Source organism: Ammospiza nelsoni, chromosome 14 (assembly GCF_027579445.1).
Source record: "Ammospiza nelsoni isolate bAmmNel1 chromosome 14, bAmmNel1.pri, whole genome shotgun sequence".
NCBI classification, from domain to species: domain Eukaryota; kingdom Metazoa; phylum Chordata; class Aves; order Passeriformes; family Passerellidae; genus Ammospiza; species Ammospiza nelsoni.
In genome coordinates this window covers 9,982,196-10,005,260 of record NC_080646.1, presented here as the reverse complement: position 1 = coordinate 10,005,260, position 23,065 = coordinate 9,982,196, and the positions used below count along the sequence as shown (strand labels likewise).

The 23,065-nt window shown below is 45.8% G+C and overlaps 1 protein-coding gene across 2 annotated transcripts in view; it reads left to right on the top strand.

The window, feature by feature from the left end:
• Positions 1-23,065, top strand: part of PDE8A (phosphodiesterase 8A) — a 137,797-nt gene that overhangs the window by 4,243 nt on the left and 110,489 nt on the right. The window contains exon 1 of one of the 2 annotated variants that reach the window (XM_059482151.1): positions 20,942-21,722. The exons of the other annotated variant lie outside the window; for it this stretch is intronic. Coding sequence (XP_059338134.1) covers positions 21,462-21,722 — 261 coding nt within the window. The 5' untranslated portion in view covers positions 20,942-21,461. Of the gene's footprint in view, positions 1-20,941; positions 21,723-23,065 lie in introns of those variants that run through there. 2 annotated transcript variants of the gene reach the window in all.

Here is a 23,065-nt window from a genome sequence, read left to right as displayed (position 1 = left end):
AGGCTACAAGTGTGAACCAGGCTGTGCAGAGCGAACTTGGGCTCTTTGTCCCAGCCATGCCTTCCCCTTGGCTTGGCCTGTGGGCTGGGACAGGCCTGAAATGGTTTCCTGGCAGAGGGACACTCTTCTTTTGAAGTGCAGGTGAAAGAAAGCCCAACCTTTTCCACAGTGGGAGATCTCCTCACTTTGAATTACTGCTAAATAAATGTGGCCTTGGCTCTGTTAAATATGTCCAAAACTGGATGGAAGCCCTCTGGCAGGGTGCTGCCTGAAGATGCTGCTGCTGCTTGGGATAAAGAGAGTTTCACTGTGTGGAAGGGCTCCCTCCTTGCCCCAGGGAGCAGGGAGCTCCCCAAACCCACAGAGTGAGGCACCGAGCAGGGATGGGGAGCCTGGGGAGGCACCACCACCCCACAGCTCCTGAGCCTGCCCTGGACACTGACTCTGCAGCCCCCTGTGAGTGTGGCTGGATTTTGGCATCATTTGGTGACAGATGTCGGACCTGAGCTGTACTGGTTGTGCTGTGGATGTGTTAAATCACTCCATTAAGAGTGATGGGCTGGATTAGCATCTGGCCCTGCTTCTGCTGCAAAATTCTGTGTGAGAGATGCTGGGCCTTGGGTCTAGCTGCCCAAAGAGGAAACAGCACATTGGCACCTCCAGAGTCAATTAGTCACATAACTGGTCATAACCAAGCAGACTGTCTACTTCTATGTCTTCTGGCAGTGACAAAAGATAGAATTAACTTTTATTATTAAAAACCTCTTGTTTCAATAGCCCCCCTTTCCACCTGATTGCAATTACTTTTCTCAGTTGCTATATTTTGCTGTTTGTTTCTATATTCATAAATCTTGTCTACCAAATTTTAGCACCAGTAGATATACCAGCCAGCAATTGTCTAAGATCATGTAAAAATTGAGACTTTAGGGACAGCAGTTCCACCCAGAGAGTTGCTGTCTATCTGGCTGCTTTGGTTTTGGCTCTGACTGCACAGATTCCAGCCAGGGAATTCAGTTCAAGACAAGTGCAAAACTCTCTCAGAGTTTGATAACTTGTTTGCTGTCTAACTCAGCAATAATCTGCTTCTCGCATTCGAGTAAACTGATCACCCAGCAGGACCTGGACTTGTGCCTTGCTCAGGGATGAATGTTGCTTTAGTTGCTCAAAAGGAAAACATACAAGAAATGCAGAATCCTTGTTGACCCAACAACTGAAAGAAACATCACAACATTTCCTAAATCAACACATGGCAATTCTCAAAACAAAGTCTGAACAGCAGCCAGAAGCTTACAAGGCAGGGGATGATGCTGTGACCAAACTGAGACCTGGAATCTTCCCTGCCCAAGCCACGGGGTGAGCTGGGAGCTCTGTCTGGTGATGTTCACTCGTGTCTCAGAAGAGCTGCTTGTGCATGAACCTACTTGCTTTGCAGTCAGGAAATTTAATTATTGCTTCCACAGCAGCCCTCAAAGAGTACCCTGTGCATGAAGTGTGCATTCATACCTGATATGCCCCATAATTTCTTCTGTTTCCGCATATGGAGGTAAGGTTAATGTTCCATACACTGTGGACAAATAGTAGTTGTCATGGGTACCATAGCCTTGAATTTCCTGTCTCCTGGGTGATTAAATTCCCCACAGTAATTTTACTTCATTGGTTTGTTTCTGTAACTCCTTATTTCTTTGGTTTGCTCTCCTTGATGACGTTTCTCAGGCTGCATGGATCTCCTCAGGCTTTTGCATTTTGTACACCAGTTTTGGGAAGAATTCAGTGTTTTTCACAAGGTGTACGAAGAAGCAGAGTGGAGTGCAGTCCCCCCAGGGGCTCAGTGAGCCCCAGGCTGTGCAGTGCACACCCAGCTTGTTGGAGTCTGTGCTGCTGGAAATCCCAGCCTCACTGAGCAGCCACTCCAGCACCTGTGCAGCCCCAGCACTGCCTTCCTGCTGTCTCTGTGCTGTGCAGGCACCTCCTCATGTCCTGTCTGCAGGAGAGGGGCAGAGCAGCTTCATCTGTTCTCCCCAGGAGCTGCTGGGGTACCAGCCAGAGTGAGTGGTCAGCCTGCCTGCTGGAATCACACAGAGAGTCACCAGGAATCTGATGGGCTTTGGAGTTTCTGTCTCTGCTCCTACAAATAACAAAATTGGCTGATGGGATTTGGGGGCCTTTGCAACACTGCTAGCTGCTCTGCCAGTGCTTTACAAACTGTTCAGATGTTTAGGTTTATTCCATAATCCCGGCCCTCCAGAAAATGACATAAAATAATATTGACATGGAAACAACAACCTGTGTAGCCTTAGCTGGTAAGTAAAATGAGTAAGTAGCTGTTAAATGCTAAATTTTATGCAACAGGCATAAAAAGACAGTTGGAGCTTTTGCTGTTTAATATATGTTCTATAAATAAAGCTAGGTGGCTGCATATTGACAAAACTGGTCACCCCTAATTTAAGGCATGTCATAGGCAGTGGAAAAAGTGTTCCCATAGACCTGACTAATGTGGATAGAAATAGAGAGCAATTTGGAAAACTGAGGCTAGAATGGCATCACTGTGAGGGCAGACCCTGCAGGCTGGGTGTCAGTGCTGCCAGCTGAGCAGCCCTTCCTTGCACAGCCCCCGTGGTGCTGGCACTGATTAACTGGCACTGCTCACCCTGAAGTCCTGATAATTAAAGCTGGAGTGTCATCTGCATTGTAATTAATATGCTCCTCTGCACCTAATTCATTCTGACAGTATAGATTAATGATGGTAAATGACCAACAAGGATTTATCATGAGATGATTCTTGGTTCTACAGGCTGCCTCAGACAATTGCAGGAAGCGATTGTTAACTCCAGGCTATTGTCCTGGTGTAATCGTGCATGTGCATTCTCAGCGTTGTTTTGCAGTAAAACCCATCCAAGGGCTTCATAAAGATTCAGTTATGGCCCCTTAGAGGCTGAGCCACCCTTGTAAAAGTGGGAGAGGGGAAGCACAGGCTGGTGACACCGCGCTGGTTTTTCAGTATCCCAGCACGTGTAATCCCCGTCGATACTGGCAGGAGCTGAGACTGAGCACTGTTCTGCAAATCAGATGCTTTTGTAAATACAATTGTGTTGGGAGGTTGGGCAACAGGGTCAGCTGAGCACTGGGGTGTAGAGCTGGGCTGGGCAGCCTCGTTGGTTACCAGTGCTCTTGCTCTGTGGCAGTGCTGGTGTGTCCCCATCGGTGCCGTGGGGAGGAAGGGCCTTTTCCTACAGGACCCCAGGACTCAGCAGTCCTGTCTGCCAAGCACTGCTGTGCATCTGAGCAATAGCTCAAGAGCTACCAAAACACACTATATAGAAGAGATGTCCCCTCAAAAGGAAGGCACTGAGTTCCCTGAAAGCTCAGAGCCTCAGGAGATTTCACTAGTCAGGCTTGCGAAATCTTGACTTTCAAGCCAAACTGGGCACAGCTGGGGGACAACACCATGTCATGCTAAGCAAAAGATCATGAAAAATGATGTAAATGAAATTTTCCAAAGAATATAAGGTGCTCAAGCTCTGCTTGCTTCTTGCAGAAAGTGGTTTCACCATTAAATTTTCTTGTAACAGCTTCCTTGTGTACACAAGGAACTTACCCTGGCTTATTTAAACTGCATCACGCTTTGCTGCAAGAATACCTGATTAACAAGATGATCGATGTGTGCTGTTCCACTTGTCAGTCAATAGGAATTAATATGCAGGAGACTAGTTCAGAAATGAGAGATTATAATGGAAGTTTGCTTTTCTTTGTGCTGAAGTGTTGCTGCATGAGCGAACAAGTGCTGATATGATGAGCTGAGCTCTGCTGCCTCCCCTCCCTAAGACTGGCATTTTCCTTGACTCTCCCCCCATTTGTTCCAATCCCAAACTCCCTCCTAGGAGTGGTGAAGCTCCTCTGTGCTCATAGTAGAAGCCTGGGATGTTTTTTCCTCTGCCCTTGGGATGTTCCTGGGATGCCCCTCCTGTCAGTCCCACCCAGCCTCTGCAGCACCTTCTGTATGTGGTTGGCCGAAGCTGTCACTGACCCCAAATGGACACCAGTCAGTCTCTGGTGTGGCTGATCTGCCAGCGTCATGCACTCCCATGCCAGACTAAGCACAAGGTTTAGCTGCAAGTGGTTTTAGTGTTTATCGGAAAATATTGCTCCGCTCTGCCCGTGCTGCCCTGGGGACAGCAGCGTGATCCTGGTGGCTGCTGCTTGTGCAACAGAGCTCCCTGTGCTGCCCCTGCACTTGGATGACATCGTATCCTCCACAGCAACCACGTGGGGCAGGTAACCAGACCCGAGCAAATAAGAAAGGAGGGAAAAGAATGAAAAAACAGAAACACCTTTTTTTTTTTTTCTTCCCGTCTTCTTCTTCCCCCTAGTAACTAAATTTATTGGTAAGTGGGTGTAGCTGAGCTGTCCCTCCTTCCCCAGCCTCAGAGAGGTGGTGATGAGGTGGCTTTGGAGGGGAGGAGTGTGTGGAGGAAAGAGGAGGTCTCTGGGGCACCATGGCCATGGAAACGTGCAAAGCTGGTGTCAGTGTTTGTTATTGTTGGCTGCAGAGATGCCTGCTCTGCACCTCCAGCCCTGAAGGAACCGGGGTACATCTGAGAGGGTTTATCTGTGAGCAAGAAAATAGGGGTTGAGAGCAGAGCTGGAGCAATGGTGAGTTTTTATTGTTTGCCCTCTGACCCTTCCCCCTCAGCTTTGAAATACAAATATAGGTCTAATGAAACTAAAAGCAGAGGTTGCTTTGGAGAAAATTGAGGAGGCTTAGGAGGAAAATTGTTAAATTTTGCAAAATGTTTTTATTCAGTCACAAACAAAATGCCTGTAGTTGCTTTAAGAGCGGTTTCTGTTTGTCCCCTTTCATTTTGGAAAAGAAAACTCAAACCCAACCCATTTCATTTAGAAAATACCAAAGCAAAACATTTCAGAGAACCATAGAATAGTTGAGGTTGGAAGGGAACACTGAAGATCATCTAGTTCAACCCCTCTGCTCAAAGCATATTTGAATATGCTATACATTTCTTGTTTGAATTTTTATCTGTGTCCACAGTAATTTCCCAAATTTGGTTTGAATTTCTAAACAGATCTGTGTTCCCTCCCCAACTATTTTGGGATGAACTTTGTATTTACTGCTTTTTATTTTCTTAGGCCTCTATTTGGGAAATCTATGTTCTCTGTGCTGGGCTGGCAATGTATGCTGTCCCTGTAGAAATCCAGGTGTCGTGGATTCCACATAGCTTCTCTTTTCTTCTTCCACATGGCTTTATATAACCACAAGTGTTTGACTTTATATTTGCTTATTACAGCACACTTGTGACTTAAAAAGATGTGGACATTCATGGGAGCAAAACATTAGCATTTATGTTATAAAAGGTAGTAATATGCTGTCTGGTTGGCTTCCTACCTGTGTCCATACATAGAATCAGAGAGGCATTTAGGTGGGAAAAGACCTTTAAGATCATCAAGTCCAGCCATAAAACCAACAAGTCCACCAGTAAACCGTGTTCCTCTCATCTCAAAATGCTGACCCATGTCTGCCAATGATTTACTAAAGGGACAAGGTAGTGTCTGTCATTTATCCAGTAACTTTTTTTTTGCCAAGTTAAAATAAAAAGCAGCCCAGCCCAAAACTGAAAGAAATGTAAAACATTCATAGCTCATAAAGAACAGCTGAAGATGCAGAAACACGAATGACTAGGATGCCTCAGACTTGGATGTTCCCAAAAGCTTACACAAAGCCTTGGAAAAGGTTGCTTTGTGAAATCCATTTGTTGGTGCCTATGACAGTGTCCCCCATGGTGCCCTGTGGGGTCTGACACCTGAATTCCTGCTGGCTGGGGGGGAGTGCACTGTCTGAGCTGCCGTTCTGGCAGAGATGTTAAATGGCAATTGGTGTGATCTGGACACTGGCTGGAGCAAAACAATTGGATTTGTCCCCTTTGTAGTCACAAAGTGCTGTGGGTTGGGACTGTGGAACTGTCACCTCTGTATGAGAACTGCCCTAATGTCAACCTCATGGAAAGGAAACCCTTTACTTCCAGTACAGCATGAAACTTATCCAATCTTTGTGAAACAGAAACACAGTAATCAATATAAGAAAATGAAACTCAGCCCTTCTATAATTTTTTTTTAATCAAGTATTTTAATTTCCTTTCCTGCCCTTTCTTATTGCAAATTAAAAAAAAAAAGGCTTAAACTTCAGGGTTCCTTAGCAAAACTATTCCCTCATGCTTTCAGCTGGAGCAGTTTTCCAATAGTGACATGAGCTCACAATATGTTAGTCTGACTGTAAATAAGATTTTCCAGAGTTGGCTGAAGGTTTTGGCTTAGTTCTAGAATAAACTGCTTCAGAAACCTTTCTGGAGTGGATTCTGGATAACCTGGCACTGTTGAAAGGATTAAAAACTCATGCATAATTTGCCCTTTCAAAATACTCAAGGCTTCTAAATTTCTCACCCCAGAAAATATCTTTCTTTTCATCAAACATCAGCTGTTTCCAATTGCTTCGTTCTATTTTGGTCACTCATTCTCTCTTTTCCTTCCCATGCATGACTAAATATCTCCTTTAAATCAACTTGCAGCCATTCGTTTTTCCATTTGGCCGTGCTGGTTTCTTTCACCCCAGGAATGCCCCATGAATGTCACACACTGAAGGAGCAATATCATCTGTGCACTCCTGGGTGCAGAGTCCTTGGCTCCAGTTCTGCAGCTTGGTGCATGCAAACCAGGGCAGCTGCTGGTTTCTGCATGCTTTAACTGCTTCATTCTCTGCAGCCCTGGGCAGAAATGGCTGTACAGCTGACGAGCAGGCACACTGCTCTTCAGCAACCTTCTTTTGTTGTCCTCAGGTTAGAATGAAGCTTCTCCAATCTTTGAGCTCCTGTATAATGTACAAACACCCACCAGATTTCTGAACTGAAAGGAAAACTCATGTGTCACACATGCACACCCATGAGTGTGTGACACATGCATTTTCCTTTCAGTTGATAAACACAGAAGCTGAAATTATCCAGGAAAAATACATACCAAGGCCAAGCATAGGGATAGGGTTTGTTTTGGTTTGGTTTTCTTTCTTTTGGTGAAGTAAAGAGTATGCTGGAGACAGATTTGACAAAGTGAGTGATGCAGATTTCTGTGGCAGTCGCATCCCAGCATCTAGCTGTCAAAGCCACAGCTGATCCAAGCTCTGCTGTGCTCTGCAAGGGAAGGAGTCAGGGTCAGACCTGCCAGAAGGGCCTGAGCACTAAACCCTTCTGTCCAGAGTGGGATATGTAAAGCTGCATTTCCTCAAGACTGCTGCCAAATGACTAATCTTGGACACTTTCAGGCATTCCAGCATGTCTGGTTAGTGGTTACTCCAGCCATCCTATGTGTTTTTGGGAACCAAATGTCTTGCACACTGAAGCAAGGTGCATTTTGTACAAGGGGTTTCTATGTTGGATGTGAGCAGAGTTAGTGGCCAGTGCACAGTGGCTTTACATCAAAGATAACCTTGGGAACAGGAAGCATTATGTGTATGCTCAAAGTCAGACATGCAGGGGAATCAGAGCCCTTTCTTGATGGTTTACTTAGGAGTCATGGGCAGTGAGGGATTTTTAAACACAGGCTGAATGAATTAGTCCATTAACTTCTGTTTTCCTTTCCTGCAAGTGATGACTACCTGTTATGGCCAGAGGTGAGCTAACAAGACAATCAGCCACTGGTCACACCAGATCACACTATTTACAGTGAGAGAGGTCATGATTTTGGCAAAGAGATCCCAGGCTCAGACATTATTCTGCTACCTAACCTTGCTTGTTTGCATTTACTGAGGGACTCCCTAAAACTGGACTGTGGTGACTCTTTCATTGTATATTGAGAGCTGTCTCAAGGTATGCTCCAGGGAATATTCAAGCTTCATCTTATGGAAATTTCCTTTTTGTTTAAGGTGCAACATTATTTGTTTTCAAAACATAATTATATGTCCAGACCCTGGCTACGTCCTGTATGTATTTGAATTCTTTCCTGCAGGCAGGACATCTCCCAGAGGCTACTTCTGGTTCATGTCCATGATCTTTGGGGTTTCACTGTACTTTTTACTTCCATGATAAATTATTGTGGTTTCCAAAGGTTAATCATTAGTGCTGTGCAGAAGAGATGTCCTGTCTAGATAATGTGGTTTCCTTTTAATTGTCTTTTTGGATCTAGCTTTGTTCTTATGCTGTGGGATAATGAGCCAAAGATGGCACTGTGCAGGCTGTGTTGATGAGTTCAACTGTGCTACAAAATACTCCTTTTGATCCTGCTTCTTTTTTTTTTTTTTTCTGAACTCCACCAGCTCCTTTTTTTTTCCTTATATAGAAGCCCTTTGCCTTGTATCTCCTGTTTGGATCAGGGCTTGATGGGTTGGATCAGGTCACAGTACTTTCTTGTCTGACTGAGACAGGATGGATGTCCAGGAGGATGAGCTGACCTCCATCACAGCCAGTTATGTGAGGAGGGAGCCATGCACCAGTGAAATTGGCTTCCCAGCCCCAGCTAATACATTGCACTGTCTTGTCTTCATAGGTAACACTGAATTTTCTTATAAATCTCTTCAATTTTATGGCTGCATGAATCTATTGTATGAATCTTTGCTGAGAGTTACAGCCAGTAACCAGTTGCACCAGTGCAAGGAGCTATTGCCATGTCCTAACCTGTCCCTTAAAATACCAGCTGTCTCCACTGAGGAGGCTTCAAAGCTCATTGTCAGGGTCCATTCACCGTGGCTAGCTAAGCCCAACTTTAAACTCATCCAACTCCACACTGTGAAGCACCCTTCAAAAGAAGACTAAATGGCTGCTTTAGGTGGGAAGAAGGAGGGCCTGTGGGTGCCACCCAGCAGTTTCCTGCCTGCCTGGCTGGGCCGTGGAAGGGTTGGGGATTTTCCCCCCGAATGCCACGTCCCAGGCAGAGCAGGGACCCGTCCCAGGGCTCTGGGCAGCCCTCCTGGCCTCCCTGACTCCCACCAGGAAAGGGAGGGAGAGCTCCAGCTGCATCCGGCCCGCCCGCCTGCCCACGGGAGGCCCTTGAAGTACAGAACAAAATAAATTCCTTCAATCCCAGCAATTTTCCCCAAAGCAGATCAGCAGGCAGCAGGCCTGTGTTCTGTGGCTTGCAGTGGGCATCTGTGAGTGTCCTAGGATGCCTGTGTTTGATGGCTGTATCCCAAAGCCATGTCTCTGGTGTTTTTCTGTGCCCACAAACAGCATCTGAAAGACATCACATGGAGAACCAAAATCAGCTCCAGTGGCTTCAGTGGAGCTGCTCCTGATCCAGGAGCTCCTTGCCTGGGTACCAGCACTCAGGCATTCCAGGTGCTCTGGCTGCAGGAGCACACAGCACACCTCTGGGCCTGCTCTCCATCCCACCAGGAACGCTGCTCCCTTGAACAGGAACTGAGCTGATGCACAGAAAATGCCAACAGTTCCACACTCAAACAAGAATTAGGAAGTCTTTTAAACAAGCAGAGTTAAGAAAATAGATGGAGATGAGAATTGTTTCCTTGTACAGCTGTGTAAAGGTCCTTTCCGGGTTTCTGAGCTTCCTCAAAAGTGTCACGTTATTCCCTCAATGCCAGTCAGATATGAATAAACTCTCTGCATGTGCCTCTACAGCCACCCACTCCTTTTTCTGCAGTGGTTCCCCATTTGGAAAAAAGCTGGGAGATTTTCCTTTCTAGGAGCAAACCTGCTACAGTAAATGTCATCTCAATTGACTGTTACTAGCATTTTCCTGATAAACTGACCTTCAGAGAAATGCACTCTTATCAGAAAGCTGTTTTGTTTAAAACCTTTTAGATGATGATTAGTCAGCTCAAGCTTTTCCACTGGTGCAGAGCAAGATGTGCTAACTCTAGAAGAGGCAAAGTGTTGCTGCAGAATCATATGTTATGTTATATGCACTTGAAAAATACAGAATTTTACTTGGCTATACTGTCTTAAATCTATGATTTCCCAGAAACCACTGAAGCTTCAAAAGGTGAAGACTTTGATGAAAGAGATCAGATTACAGCCTTGCTTCTCGGCAATGGCAAATATTTCCCAGGTCATTAAGAGCAAATCACTCAATATTTTCCCATCTCTAAGGAATTAGGATCATAAATCAACCAGTATTTATGATGTGTTCCACTATGTCTGTGATAGGGCCATGTAACTTTGGATAAAAAAGTTTACTTTTATTTGTTATTAAGAGAGAAGGAAGCAGTACAGCATCTTTTCTAGAAGAAATCCACGGTTTCTATAATCTTATCTGAAGTTTTTTTCCTCACTGAAGTGGTTAACAAAGCTGGGATGTAATGTATTCTAACTAACGTGCCTAATTTAGCTGAACACTTTAAATTCTTTCAGTTATATGGCTCCGGTCTGTCTGTTTTTGTTGTACCTTTTTTTCCACTGCTGAGCTCCGTAATTGTTCCTTTTAGCCACAGTCACCTCAGGTCAGGCTGTACCTTGCTAAGGAGCCGAGCTGCAAACAAGGCTCGCTCCATCACGTGTCCCCAGCCCATTCCTGTTATTAATCCTCCCAACTTCTGGACCTAGCACTTGGCAGAGCAACTAAAGTAAACTTTTTATCAGAAGTTCACATTCTCCTCAAGTGGAGGAAGAGCTGGGTAATTCCTGCCTTTATTTTTTTTTTTTTTTTGTTTTGAAGAATATTGTGATGTGGGAGCTGCCTCAGGTTTATTTCAATAATGAAAGGGGCACAAATGTATTGAAAAAAACATTGTTTGTGCAATGTGAATTTAGTGTGATAAAATTCTGTTTCTCTTCCCAAAATGGCTTTCATCAGTAAATATGCTGTCATTGTAACAAATATGATGCTGGCTTTAAACTGATGAGAAAATGGCCAAAGTACGTGCAGTTTATACTCTGACAGGAAGCTGGTCTGGGGATTTAGGTTTTGTCTGAAATCTACAGCATTGCAAAAAACTTTTATTTTTGTTCCAGTCTCTGTGTAGAAAAGTCCTGCTTAATTTACTTTCTCTTATTCATAGAATTTTTGCAGTTTTCATCTCTGCATCAGATAAATGCCTCAAATGGGAAAATATAACTGTAATTATTAATGTGTCGATATTATCAAAAAGGTCTTATATTAAAATAATAAAAATGTGTCATGTGAAAGAGTGAGAAAATTAAAAAAAAGAAAGATAGAAGTAGAAATGAGGGCTGCCAGGAGGAAACACTGAATATTTATATATTCCTCACATAGTATAGAGGGCTGCAGTGAGGTGATGCCATTATGCTGCTGTCAGGACCAGCTGCAGCTGCCCACCCTGCCCAGGATGCTGGGACAGCCCAGGCACTTCCACAGGGTCCTTTGTATCCCAGAGCCATCTTTGGGTGATAATTTCATTTCTCTTTTCCACATGTTAAGAAGCAGCCAACACAGCCAGAAAACAAATAAGTAAGTATGCAAAATGAATGTGGTTTACAGAGCACTTACAGTCTTATTTAAACCTGTGTGTCAGTGATTTCCCTGTAATTCAGGTAATTCATACAGTGTTGAAAATCCCTTAACTGTCATTGTAGGCTAATGCCCTTCTCCATTCTCAAATGTTCAACAACCTGAGCTAACAGTCAAGAGAGTTTGCATTTTTCTGGTTTGTTTTCTGAAAACAGCAGCTACATTAAAAAAGTTGAAGCATGTACACCTACAGTTTGTCTCTGAGCAGAGTGCTTCCAAAACATCCCTTGTACACAAACTGTTTTCTGTTATTTAGCTTATAATCTTAATAAAAAATTGAATGGAAATGCTATGAGGGATGGAACTTGCTATATTGCTATTTACTTCTTTAATTTTTCTTTTTGATCATCATTACACAATCAGTGAAATACTTCACAGCTGGACCCAGAGTTTCAGCTGTGAGACTGGGCTGCTGCCTAGACACTAAATTAACTGCAGGTGTACAGGGCCTGTTATATCTCTCCTCTTTCAGTATTTCTGGGGGTTTTGTAGGGATTTGGGGGGGGGGGGATGCTTTGCTCAGTCAGGGGCAGGTATAAATCCAGGATAACTGTTGCTATTTTGGGGAAAAACCTGCAAGAGTTGGCAAGAGTTTCCTGGTGTCCCTCTTCCAGAACTTCCTAAAAATTCCCCCTGGGTGGCAGTGGGCAGCAAGGTTTGCTCACCTGTGTGTGATGTACGGGTGAGTCAGGGCACTGGGTGACAACTGATCAGGTCAGATGGCAGCTCCGGGTGCAGGATGAGGGGCAAACCCTCCTGCTGCCCAGAAGTGATCCTCTGGAGAGCCAGGCACAGCTGAGTCACACAGAGCTGCCACCACTGCCTGCCCTGTGCAGCACCCGTCCATGCAGTCTGCACCAGGTAAGCTGAATTTAAACTGTTCTCTCTTGTAGAAGTTTTCTTGAATACCTGTATTTCTCCCCAGAGGAAGACTGATTTTTCTGAGGTTTGCTGTTCCTCCTGAAAAAGAAATGTGGCTGTGTTTGGAAAAAACTTTTATAGTGAGATTATCTTACAATAGGCACTTTATGTACATACTTTTTTTTTTTTTCTCAATTCACCCCCTCTCCTAAAAGGCCACATAGCTTTCCCCCTGTGAATCTGTGAAATGAAGTTACTTACTTTCCTTTTAAAAGGATACTCAATTTAGATCAGATTTTTGAAGACCTAAAGACTCAGCTTTATTTTAAAAAGTGGTTATTTTTTTGGTGCCCAAGACTGTCAAAAGGAAAATGTGACTTTTAGGTGTTTATAGCAGCTGAGCAAGAGGGAAGCAGTCTGCTTGGGGTCTGAAGGGATGTTACGTGCATGGTATGATCCTGACCTTCTCAAAGGACTCTGACACTTGCCCATTGAACTTCCAAGAGTGCAAGGAGATGGATATATCTTCAATTGCTGTGTCCAGATTCGTATACTTGTTGTGGTAGTGAATTTAAGAGTGATTGTTTGGCTTGGTTACATTAATTCATTGTAAAGGTAACGTGTGGAATGGTTTGCTCTGAAACTCCCCAAAAGCAGAAGTGTAAACCAGATCTGGGTTCTGGGGGAAGGTGTGTTGGGCACTGGGGCCTGTGAGAGATGAGGGTTGCTCCTGGTTTCCTGCAGCCACCAGAGTGGGGCCTTTGTGTGCAGGGATAGGAAGTGGGGAGCTGTGCCTGGAGATTTGTCAGGGACACAGAGATGGACAGAGATGGCACTGCAGCTTCTTTCAAGTGAGCACAGATTACAAAGCCTCTTGATGGAGCACTAAGCACCCACCCACTTGGGCAGTAAGTGCAGACCCAGGAGATCTTGCCAAGGCAGATCTAAACCATGAGATCAGCCCCCTCAATTAATCACATCGTTCCCCACCCCATCTGTTTGGAAGTCTCTCACGAATTTTAAAGGACGTGTTTTTAAAAGTATTTTTCAACTCTGTTCCCAAAACATTTTGGAGATTTTTTTTTTTTTTAATTTTTTTTAGTGCTTGCTATTGTGCTTGTGTTACAGAGCCTGTCAACCCCTGTAGCACCCAGCTGTGCTGGACCTAACCATAATTCACACAAACTGCCAAGTGCTGTTCTGCTTAATATGACAGATCCTTCCGTGATAGCTGTGCTCCAGGCAGCCCTGGTGAATGTGCTGGGAAGGATGGTGCCCATGTGAGAAAGATTTATGTTTGTTAGGGCTGTGGTGAGTGAGCCTGCAAGCGCTGCCTTCCCCTTTTCAAAAACTCCCAAGATTTATCTCCCTGACGCATCCTGAGTCTGTTTCTCTCTTTTTTTTACATAGCTATCCCCAGAAAACTTCCATGGCTTGGTTTTTTCCACCTGCCCTCTCCCTTGAGTGTGGTTTCTCCTTATCTCTCCCCTGAGTTGTCATGTCCTCTTGCAATTCTTGTGGTGTTGCTCTTCCTGCTGCCCAGCTGGATGTGCAGACAGCTATGAAATGGAGTTTACAAGAGCCATGATCTATGGGTGCTGTGCCATGGCACCACAGAGATTCTTGTACATCCCTCCTGACAGCTGTCTGCGTGCAGAACTGCATGTTGGCAAGAGACAAGGACTGCAACTTCCCTGGTGGGAGCTTACAGAAATGAGAAAGCAGTTAGAAAGAACAGGATTGGATAAATGCTCTTCCATTGCTGGAAAATCAGAGCCTGACTGCAATGAAAGAATGGATGTGGAACATTCCTGGGAAAAGGGATATATTCAATTGCACAGTCATCTCTGGGTTACCTGTTGGTGGTAGGGTACGATCCCCTTGGTTAATTAAGGGTTCAACTGCTTGCATATCTGCTCCATAGAAAGACTTTACATTGGGGAAGGACTGTACACAGCCAGGAATGACTGAATGTATTTAAAGATACTGTTTTGACCCAAAGAAAAGAAATGTACTTGAGAACACAGCTAGGAGCTGTTCAGTATTCAAATGAGGTCCAGTTCCCTGTGTTATATTCAGACAACTTTGTAGGATAAATTCTTCAGTTGTTTCAGTGATCTAAGAACATAAATCTCACAGCCAAGACATGGGATTTTTTTGCTATTGTGAATATATAATAAATCAGTGCTCAGTATGACCATGGATGATGTATCTGTTCCTTAAATAATAAATTCAGCAACCATGAAAGCCATCTGTTTTGCAGGTGTACAGTCTAGTCTTAATGATTAATTCTGAGAGTTTTTCAGCTCCTGCTGCTGCCATACAGCAAGGATGAGCTGCTAGCTCCATATTTTGTCATTCTCTTTGCCATTCTTACTCTGTCTGCCTTTGGGAAGGGTTAAGGATGCTGGCACAGGAAGGCAGGCAGGCTGCTGGCCACTAGCACTGCTGGTTAACCAGGAGAGTGGGAACCTGGGGGAGACTCAGGGGCAAGGAGTCTGTGGATTTGAGAGCCTGTCTTGAGTGAGTTCATTAGCTTGAACTGATCTTTTAGTTGCTGGGGTAAACAATAAAGACAATAAAAACTAAGAGCTTGTCCTTCCAGCTATGATGGACAAAGAAAACTGACTTACTGATGGAGGACACAAGTTGCTTGGTTTTTTTACTGATTTTTTTTCCTTGTATTGGATCCAGGCAGGCCGCAATGTAATATAAGGGTTGTGGCATTGGGAACCAATTCAGGAGTCTGAAGGGTCCTGAGGCTGTGGTCACTTTTGGGCTGAGGCTGACTAAAAAAAGGATCCAATGCTCCTAGGAAGCAGAGGAACAACAGGCACTTGCAGGGTGTAAGAATTGGGTATACCACTCCACCTAAAGGGACCAATTGTCATCCTTGGTTTAGTTAATCACAAACTCAAAAGGCTGCATGCTAAATAAATGTAAGTTGGCTTAAAAAAACTTAGGAAGAGAGAAAGGAAAATTCTCCAAGAGGGGAACAGCTAATTCTCTCTGGTCACAGCTGGCTGCATGGCCCTGTGTAGGCAGACAGATAATACTGCTTGTGAAGCACTGGGTAATTATAGGGGACTGGGTGGGGACCACAGTGCTTTGTTCCTCCCTTCCCCACAAATTTCTGGTCAGCTGAAGGCGAGGCCAGGCAGTAGGAGCTGCTGGGGCTGCTTTGGCAGCAGGTCAGGAGCAGCTGGGTGATCCAGGGCAGCCTCCTGCACCCAGAGGTGCTGCTCTCCCTGGGCTGTGCAGGGCTCCAGGCTCAGGCACTGGGAAGATGTGGGTTAGGGATGAGTATTGGACACTGGGGAAGGGAGGAGTGGGAGGGAGAGCAGCAGCATCTGGAGGCCTGTGCTCAGCCATTGAAGCTGAGGGGCAGAGATCTGCTCACCTTCACTCTGCACCTGCTGTGGAGCAAGTGCTGCTCCTGGGTAGTTTGGGGAGAGCCCACCAAAAACAAAGCAGAGAAGGTAAAATGCTGAGGGAAACTTGAGAAGCATTGGACAGATGGACAGCAATGAAGGCAGTCAAAGTGAAAAGCAGGTACAGTGGAGAAGGGGGTACATTTTTCTCCTAGAAATAGTGTGTCTATCTGCTAATCACTGAGCAGTGCAGAGTGTGATGTGTAAACTACAGCTGCAAAAGCTGTTTTGACACCAGTTATGATGATGAAGCTTGTACATACATGAAGTATCTGAGCTTTGGACTTGACTGTCTTTAGTGCTAGAGTTGAAAAAGTTGCTGACTTAGGCTGCCTTGAAGGCTCTGATTTCCAAGTGGTACAGACAGCTGTCTGTGTTCTGCAATTGCAATTACACAACAGCAGCAGCTGGACAGCCTGCCAGGACACCAGGACAGCCTGCTCTCAGCTGCTTTGGGGCTTTTCAGGACATCAGCAAAGTGCTGCACAAAACAAACTCACTGTACTTCTGTACATTCCAGGAGCTGGGGATGAGCTGTCTCAGGACAAATTTTACTCTTGTGCCACCTGGAAACACCCTGCTCCAGGATCCCTGATGCTCACACACAGACAAGCAGATGTACCCTGGTGGGGTGTAATACTGATACTCACTTGGGGCTAAGGCAGCATATGGTCCTTGTTTCCTCCTCTAGAATATTTGGGATGGGGAGGAAAACTCTCTCACAGCTTGCACGTGTCAGTAGTTAGTGTTGTAGAGTCCATTCAGCTGTTGGCATGCTGGCACATTTTCCACAGTTCTCCTTCTCCCCACTGCCTCCTTCACTGGCCTAGAGACCAAGAGGATTGCCCAACTCTTCAGAAGGGCAAAAGACACAGTTGGAACATACAGCTGGCTTGGGGGGAGAAGCAATTAAAACCACATAGAGTAATCTCCTACCAAGATTGCTGCCTGTGCTCACAGGACTGCAGTCATGCTCGCTCTGCCTTTGCTGGACAGACACGTTCCCAAAGTATCCACTGATATTTGGTGTTCATGCAGATGTTAGCCCATCATTCCTTCTGCATAATTCTGCCTGCCCATGTCTCAGGTACTGAAGTGTTACCAGAATTGGGATTTTGGCAGCAAATTTTTGCTCTGGGCCTTTGCATGCATCTTTGTGTGACTGGACAGGAGTGAACTGTCCCAGTGCTCGTGCGTGAACTCCTACAATGAGCAGTGGGAATTGGATGGACACTGCTGGCACGGAAAGGGTTTTGCTTATGGAAATGTGGGGGAGATAGCAGATATGAGGAATAGTGGGGGATATCTGGGGCAGTATGTTCAGTCTTGTAGGATCCAATGTAATTTCTCTGTGAGAAGGATGAGGATGTGGCTGAATAGCGTCCTTTCAATCCTTTTAATTTTGACACTTGTTTTGTTCTCCAAATACTTTGATCTTCCCCAGCACCCACTTGTCTGCAGATGAAGCTGATAACAATCATTCCAAGCTCTTTCCTAGCATTCTTTCTTATTCTGCAGTCCTGAATGAAATTCAACCTTATTATCCATAAATAACCTTTCTCATTCCTCCAGCTGTCTCCTAGAGCTGGTTCACTTCTGACCTCTCCCTTACTGACTCTGTACTGACCTTGCACTTCCCCCACAGCCCTAATCTGCCAGTGTCTACACTCCTAGGCTTCCTCTGCTATTTTGCATGATTTTTTGTTTTTTTATAACAGGCCCCACCATTTCCTGAGCTGCATTTCAGCAGTAAGTGTGAACAAGGCCCTTTATCCACACACTTCATACAGTGCAGGTGACAAATTACAACCATTGCCGACAATTTTGATGCTTTCACTCCTTCTCTCTGATTCTAGGCTCTGGGTAAATCTATACTTTCAACTGTATTTTTCTATCGTCAATAAAACCCAGCACCAGTGATTCCAAATTGTAGAGAAACAAGACAATCCCAGTGTCTTGTTCAAAGAGCAGTTTTTTGTCTTTAGTTGAATTTTTATCAGTGTGACAATAACCCCAGTGATTTTTCAATGGCTTTTATTAAGCTACTAAGGGCTTATTCAGTCTCATCCTCCCATTCAAGGCAGTGTGAGTTCTCATAAGAAAATCTTGCAAATTGATTCGTTTTAGTTTGGTTTTTTAAATGAAGTTAGGCTGTAGAAATAATCATAATAACCTGCCAGTGGACAGTTGTGGGACTACTTTTTAAAAGAGCAAAGTGGTCATGCACATCATATCTGCTTGTACATTTTCTTGTTTTGTCATGTTGTTATCAAACAAAGCATTTCCTCTCCCCCCCAGTATTTGCCTGTAATTTATATATATTTTGTATTAGTTGAGTGGGAATTTGTTTGCATTCAAAGTAGAAAGCAGAGATTTTCCAATATTGATTTTTTTTAAAATGAGACCATGAATTGTACATTTTATCTCTATGTACCTGCAAACCAGACCCATTTATTTTACCAAGTAGAAAGCTTAACTCTAGGTGTCAGCACTGCAAACTGAATGTGCAGCTCTGAAAATGAAGTTTTCCTGTCTCTGACTCCTCCAGGGCCACCAAAATAAAGTGCAAGAGCAGTTTTGCTGACAGAACCATTAGGGCTGAGGAAGGGAGCCTGCACTTATGCTTAACAGCACAAGTAGGAAGTGTAGCATTCTCTTCTTCCACAGTCTTTTTCTAGCTGCACATAAATGTGTTCTTATTAATGGCATTTAGTAAATAATGTTTAATATAAAGGAAAGAATGAGGATGAGATCCATCTCCAAACAGTGCCCACTGTTTCAAATGGGTATGGTAAGCCTTTCCCTTCATTTATTGTTAAATGCTTATATTGAGTGGCTCTCCAAAGTGAAGAGAGGACACAGGAAACTGACTTCTTTTCCTGGTTATAACAGGCTCTATAGATCAGCTAAATTAATGGAGCGGATGAAGTTTATGTGACTATTGCTTATACTTGAAACTGCACAGTAGCAGGAACATCGAGGAAGGAAAGACTTGATTTTCCAGCCTTTAATGCTAGCAATTATGAGAAGTAAATAAAAGCATTTCTGCATTGCAAGCACTGTGGTTATCCTGAAAAACCACATTTCTCAAAAGCACTGACTTTTGGCTTTGCATCTCTCAACTTTACAAGGTGCTCTCATCTAGTGATGCTGTTACATGTATGAGTGAAAAGCTGCTTCTTGCCATTCTTGTTGTCCATAGTCATCACTTATCTGCACGTTTTGCTTTTAATTATGACCTGATGGCATTTGTCATGTAGTTAAGGTACTGTTAAAAGTGTGGCTTTCCTGAATGCACACAAATGTGCTCCTGCTGAATTGGGTTCTTCTGAAACACAGTGATTCTGCCAGGGGACCACAGAAGTGTTCATGGCACAAAGCAGGAGTAGTTCAAACAGTTTCCTCGTGTAACACATCATTTTCTCCTCTTCAGATGCTGCAGCTTATTGATAAAAGACATGTCTCTGATATTTGGTTTTCACCATGTTCCTAAATCTAAAATTTGGTTGGGCCTTCCCTAAATTGCTGTTGCCACTGAGTTAGTGAAAACAGGCAGGAGCTTGGAGAAGCACCTCTGTCAGTCATTGAGAATAAAGGTAGCAGAAGCCATGAATGACATAGTGAAAAAAGCAAAAGGCAGTGAAGATGCCATGGGCTGTGTGTGGTCTGTGGTAGAGTACACTGTCGTATGTCTGTCGTTGAACCTGGGCTGCACTTGAGCTGATACTTCTGGAACACAAATTTTCTATGGCAGTAACTTCTTTTGCTCTGGGCATGGTGTCTAAGGGGCTTTAAATACAGCATGTTCTCTCTTAAAGTACATTGAGACATCTAGTCTCCCAGCACATCTATAGGATAAGGAAGCATGATTACTTTCATACGATATAGAAAGAGAAAAGGTTTATTTTACATACATATTCCAGGAAAAGTCTGCCTGCAGTTGATTTCCCAAGCCCCGGGGCCTGGCTCCACCCATAGCACCATCTTCGCTTTTCATAGGCTTCGCTCTCAAAAATATTTTCAAAGAAATTGTCATGGGCAGAGCCGAAAAGGAAAACGATGGGAAGCACCAGCCGAGGCGGCTGTCCGCTCTCTGAGGCAGGGCACCAGGCGTCTCCCGGGGCTCGCTGCCTCCCCGAGGCGCTGTCCCGGGGCTGCCCCTCTCTCTGAGCGCTGCGCTGCGGTGCGGGGCTCGGGCGGGGCCGGCGCGGCATTGGCCGCGGCCGCTGATCTGCATTGACGCCAGCGCGGGCCGGAGGTCAGCGCCGCCGGGCGCTGCATTGGCTCGCCCGGGGCCGGGCCCGGGGCCGGGGCGGCGCGGGGGGAGCCGGGGCGGGGCCGGCGGGGCGGGCGGGGCGCGGAGGGGCCGCGGCCGCCGCCGAGGAACATCAATAATAACAAGGTGAGCGCGGCGCGAGGGACGGCGGCTGCGGGGAGCCCGGCATTTCCCTGCTGAGGGATGCAGACACCACGGCCCCGGGAACCAGAGCTCTCGCCGCTGCAGCCCCTGCCGCCGGGATGGGACGCTAGGATCGTTCTCCTTCTACTTCTCGCTCTTTTTGATTTTCCTCGCCCTTTTTTTTTAAATTTTTTAAATTTTTCCCTTCTCGCCGTTTCGCATCACTTCTCTGCCCAAAAAACCAGCCGCATCATGGAGGCCCTTTGATGCGTCCGCCCGCCGCGCCGGCTGCCCCCGCGGCTGAGGGAAGCGCTGCGGGCCGTGCCCCGTCCCCCGAGGGGGCTCCCCGCGGCCCGGGCCGCCCCTGCCCCGCGGCGCTGAGCCGCGATGCCGCTGCGGCGGCCGGAGAGCCGCGCTGCCGCCTGACGGGGGGCTCTTCCTTCCTTCCGACGACGGGAACCTGAATGTCACCCCCGCGGCGGCCGCCCGCCCGCCCGCGACCGAGGCGGCGCGGGACGAGCCCAGCGCGGCGTGAGGGGCGCAGCCCGCTCCCCGGCGCGGCCGGGCGGCTCTCGCTCTTCGCTGGTGTTTTTTAATAAATCGTTGGGTTTTTTTTGATTTTTGGCCCCAAAGCGCACCCCCGGCACAGCGCAGCGCCGAGCGGGACCGCGAGGAGTGGGCGCGGACGCGGAGGTGGGGAGCGGCCCCGGTCCGGTCCCGGGTTAATCGGTAACGCGGAGCAAGCCCCGGTGGAAAATGCGCCGCGCTCCGGGCTCGGGGGAGGAGATGGTGCCGTGCCCCCGGCCGCTCTGAGCGCCGAGCCGACGCCGAGGTGTGTGTGGTTTGGGGCTTGGGGTTTTTTTTTTTTTGTTGTTATTTTTGCCTTTTTTTTTTCTCCAATTTTTTTTCCTGCTTTCACAAGAAGGAAAAGAAAACGTTACCAAGATTCTCAGATGGCTTAGACAAATTAATAATAATCTGTGAAAATACGAAGTCGACCGGTTCTTGATTTCCCCCTTCCCTCCCCTCTAGCTCCCCAGCCCACTGCTCAGATTGAGCTAAAAGGACCTGTTTCCTGGAGGACAAGGAGAACAGACACGTTTCTGGTGGTGTAGAAGGGACCGATGGCAATGCTTCAGAGTGTAGCGGAGACGCAGGACAGAGATTCAACCTGTTAACAAAAAAAAATTAAGCAGGGGGAGAATATCAACGGGAAGGAAAGATTTAATACATATATATATACACGTATATATATATACAATTTAGAAGTATTCCCCAGGTGGCCACAAAGCATGGGCTGTGTTCCAAGCACCAACCTCTCTGACAGCAGAGTGATCTGTCACAGTAGCAATGAGTCTGAGGAGTACAATTTCCCTCACCAGACCAACACAACCATGTCTCAACAGCAGCAAGGCAACCCCGTCCCAGGATTATTCATTAAATGCTACAACACATCCACTTATGAGACGAGGACTAATTCCTCTAAGAAAGACAAGAGGGAGAACAGCCAGAGCATGGAGGCAGAGGCCCAGACCGGCAGACCCAATGCTAAGGTAAAAAGGGTGCTAAACACGAGCACGGTTTCTCTCAGAACAGGCGCTGGCTGTAGCGGTTCAGCCCAGGGACTCCCGGCCGCTGTGCGGGAGCTTTTCCTGGCTTGGGCTTTACTTTCGTTTACGAACTAATCCGTGTCTTGGCGGCTTGTTAGGGGTACCCAAGCCTCTTTGTTCACTCCGCAGAATGAGTTTTGCTGATTCCGGCAAGGAGAGCGGCGTTGGTGTCCCCATGGAGCGGCCGCGCCGTGCGGGATGCGCGGAGCCCCGCGCTGGGGCCGGCCCGGCCCGCCCGGCTCTCCGCGCTTGTCCCCGCTACAAACGGGGACACATCCCGGTCTGCCAGCTGGGCTGCCCGCTTTTCGTACCCCTTCCATTTGGGGAGTTAAGGGAGAGCGGCGGCGTGTTTTGCTCCGGGTACTGATTTACGTTAACAACTTGTTGACCTCGTCTGTTGCTGCAAATAGGGATTTTTTTTGCGGGTTTTTTTCCGTGTGTTTGAGCCCACACTTTAGAGGCACAACACAAGACTGTATGGAGTTGACAGACACATACTGAAAAAAATTGTGATTTGTGATTATTTTCTTGGAAGCGAGACAGTTCGTGGTTTGGAGTGCTTGTTTGTCTGTTTGCTTTTTATCTGTTTATCTATGAGTTGTACTTTAGCTCCTGATGTTATAGGTTTGGATTATATCTTTGCTTCTTTGCTTTTTTTTTTTTTTTTTTTTTTGGAAACTATTTTTTATTTTGTAAAAATGAGTTGCAAATGTAAGAAAAATCACGTTGTAGCAGTCCTGGGGATGTTATATAACATGGCTGATCTCTTCTGGTTGCTGTAATGAGAACTGAGATACACATGTTGTAAATATAAGATACAGGCTTGAGATGCAAGTGAGATCTAGCTGACTCTGTTAGTGCTTTGCAGACTAACAGAAAATCCAATGATTTGTTGTTTTCGTAGGGTTTTTACTTGCTTATTAAGACAACTTCCAGAGTATTGACCTGGAATAATTTACTTCAATTATGTGGGTGATTTTCTTTGATTGCTTTCCTTCAGATTTAGCAATCTTTGGTCATAGTTTAATAAGTTTCATAGTTTAAAAAAAGTCTTGAAAATTAGCAGACACTTTGAGAGCGGTGAGCTGGGGAGGAATTAACAACACTTAACTAAGAACATGAAGCTGAATGGGGGTGTACTAAACTCAATTTCAGTGTTAACAGCCCTGCACAGGAAATGAACTTTACGGCCCTGTTCACACGCGATAGATGAGCTCACGGGTGTTTAACACAGCAGCCACGCTGAGCAAGCTTCAGCTGTCATCTCAGTCCTGACACTTGTTTTG